This window comes from Egretta garzetta, unplaced genomic scaffold, assembly GCF_000687185.1.
Source record: "Egretta garzetta isolate BGI_Z169 unplaced genomic scaffold, ASM68718v1 scaffold51, whole genome shotgun sequence".
In the NCBI taxonomy this organism is placed as follows: Eukaryota; Metazoa; Chordata; class Aves; order Pelecaniformes; family Ardeidae; genus Egretta; species Egretta garzetta.
In genome coordinates, this window is record NW_009258549.1 from 1,882,689 (window position 1) to 1,885,107 (window position 2,419).

Consider the following 2,419-nt stretch of genomic DNA (forward strand, 5'->3'; position numbering starts at 1 on the left):
CGGGGAGAAGCTGTTCAGCAGTGTCTCTCTTCAGTCAGGGCTAAGCCAGCAGAAATCCCACTTCCCTCAAGAGTGACCCAAGTAGTCCTTTATTGACTTGCCAAATCCCTCTTTGAACCTGGTTCTTTCTTAAAAAGGGCTCTACCCTGGGGACACCATCAGGGCCTGATGCTGAGCCAATTTTTGTCTTCAGATCTTGTTCCCTCTGAGGGAACAGACCCATCCTTCTTGAGATGTTTGCCCCCTTCCCCCAAATCTTCTTTCTGAAGTGCAGCTGATGCTGCAAGCAGCTTCCTCGCTCCCAAACAACTCTGCAAGAGCTGGTTTGCCCCTGGAGGCAGCCTGCACAGTCGCTGTGCCAACCCAGATCAAACCCCAGCCTTCAGCTCTGCTGTTCAGGGGCCATGCAGCGATTAAGAGACTGATGCTGCAGAAAGGCATCTGAAAGAAGCAGTCTCCCTGGGTTATTTACAATTTACAGTGGATGAAGAACTGTTTGAGAAACTGAGAGGAAGCAGCATAAGATCTGCCTCTCTTCACATACAAATGAGCCTCACAGAGCCTAAATTATCTCTCTGCCGCAGGGCTGGGTCTCCACATCTGGCTTGGAGCATGCCTGAATGACAAGGAGCTATTCTGAAAGACTCCCAGCCTTTGGAAACCTCTGATGCTTAACCTTGGGAGGTCAAGAGCTCTCATCTCAGATTTCTGAAGGGAGAAGATCTCTCCCCCTGATGTCGAAAGGTGTTGGGCTCGTGGAGGGAGGGCAGGCGAGCAAGGTGGGGACCTAAGAGGAGGTGTGATCCCTGTTCAGCTCTACTAAAGGAAGAGTGAGCTCCTGCTCCTAGGGCAGGTGGAAACACTGACTTGTGATCAGGGAGGGCAACCCATGACGTGGATCTGCCCTGCTGGCCAGCCCAGCTGCCTTCCCCGTCCCCACATGCAGAGGGGTGCAAGCTTCACCCGTGTGTCCCAGGCTGGACTCGGAGCTCAGGTTAGGTTTCCTGATGGAGACGCCATGTGCCTGGGGGGCAGCACCTTTCCCGGGGGCTCTGGGTGAGCACCAGCTCATTTCTTCAAAGGGCTCTGACTGTCCTTATTCCTGCTTCCTGTTCCCATCACTAAAATCACTAAACCCAGCAAAGATCAGATCTGCAGCTTCTGTAGGCAAGCAGTGTTTTGGGAAAGGTGAAGATGGAAAGAGGCGCCCCTCAGGCACAAACCAACTAATTTCTTAAATCTGATGCAACTGGAGTATCGGGTAAGGGAATACAAACTTCCTCTGCTTTAGGAGGACACGCACACACTCACACACACTCACACTGCCCCTGCTAGCCCAGCCCTGACCTTATGCCCACTCAGCAGTGATCCAATGGATTTGAATTAAGACTCTGGATTTATATTGTAATTAATAAAAAAAGCCACTGGTTGTTACTATGAGTTTGAAACTTGCACTGTCTCATGGGCAGGGACCCAGGGAGGTAAAAGTGGAGCTGTTTTGGGGAGTGGTGAGGCTCTGGGGTCACCTCCTCTGGCCCACTGAGCCTCACAGGTCCCAGCATCTCCACCACCCTACCTTTGGAAAGCAAAAGGCACCCGACGCTAGCACCTATGAGCCATTGCAAGGAGAAGAGCCTGCAGACTTACGGAGGAAATATTCTGCTGTATCGGCTTCATAATCTGCATCCTCAGGGAAGTGATCGATTTGCTTACACAGACCTTTAAAATTCCCTAGGGAACAAGAGAAAAAAACAGAACAAATGAGAACACCAAAACCTGCCTCGCAGGAGCAGCTGCCCTCCACATTGCCCTTTGTGCCCTCCCTGCCTTCCTCCCACGCAGCGCTCTGGCTTGCATGTGGATGCCCATTAGACGCCCAGGTACCCCCCTCGCGCACTCACGCACGTATCTCCCTCTTATTTGCACAGGAACATGGGATTTGCCGTCCGGATCCAGCCTGATGCCCACCTAGCCCAGTGCCCCTCGCTCAATGGTGGAGAGCACCAGGGGTTTTGGCTGGCAGGTATGACCCCTGCTGCAGGCGGAGGGGAGAGCACTGCCCGCCTCCGAGGGAGGTGGGGTGGGAAGGGGAGCCAGAGACTGGGTCAGGCTGTGAAGCACGAGGGTCAGGGTCCCTTCCCTCAGCATTGACCGGCCTAACTGTGGATGGTTGTGTTTCACCTGGATCCCAGCAGCTCTGTGTATGGTGGGGTGATTGGGTTTTGGTGGAAAAGCGCTTCTTTCTCTGAGCTGTGAATTTGCTGCCTATTCATTTCATGGGCAGGATACATCCTGTTGTTCTGGTGTGGGAACAAAAGCTCTTAATCTACTTTCTCTGTATGACTGCTTGTTTTTGCATCCCTTTATCAGGGCCTCCTCTTGTGTCCTCTCACAGAATAAGGCTACAAGAAGCTTGGTG

General features: G+C 52.7%; 1 protein-coding gene across 1 annotated transcript in view; it reads right to left on the minus strand.

Moving 5' to 3' along the window:
* CACNG2 (calcium voltage-gated channel auxiliary subunit gamma 2) overlaps positions 1 to 2,419 on the minus strand; it is a 53,565-nt gene that overhangs the window by 2,982 nt on the left and 48,164 nt on the right. The window contains 1 exon segment of the mRNA XM_035903274.1: positions 1,648 to 1,731. Within this exon segment, the coding sequence (XP_035759167.1) occupies positions 1,648 to 1,731 (84 nt within the window).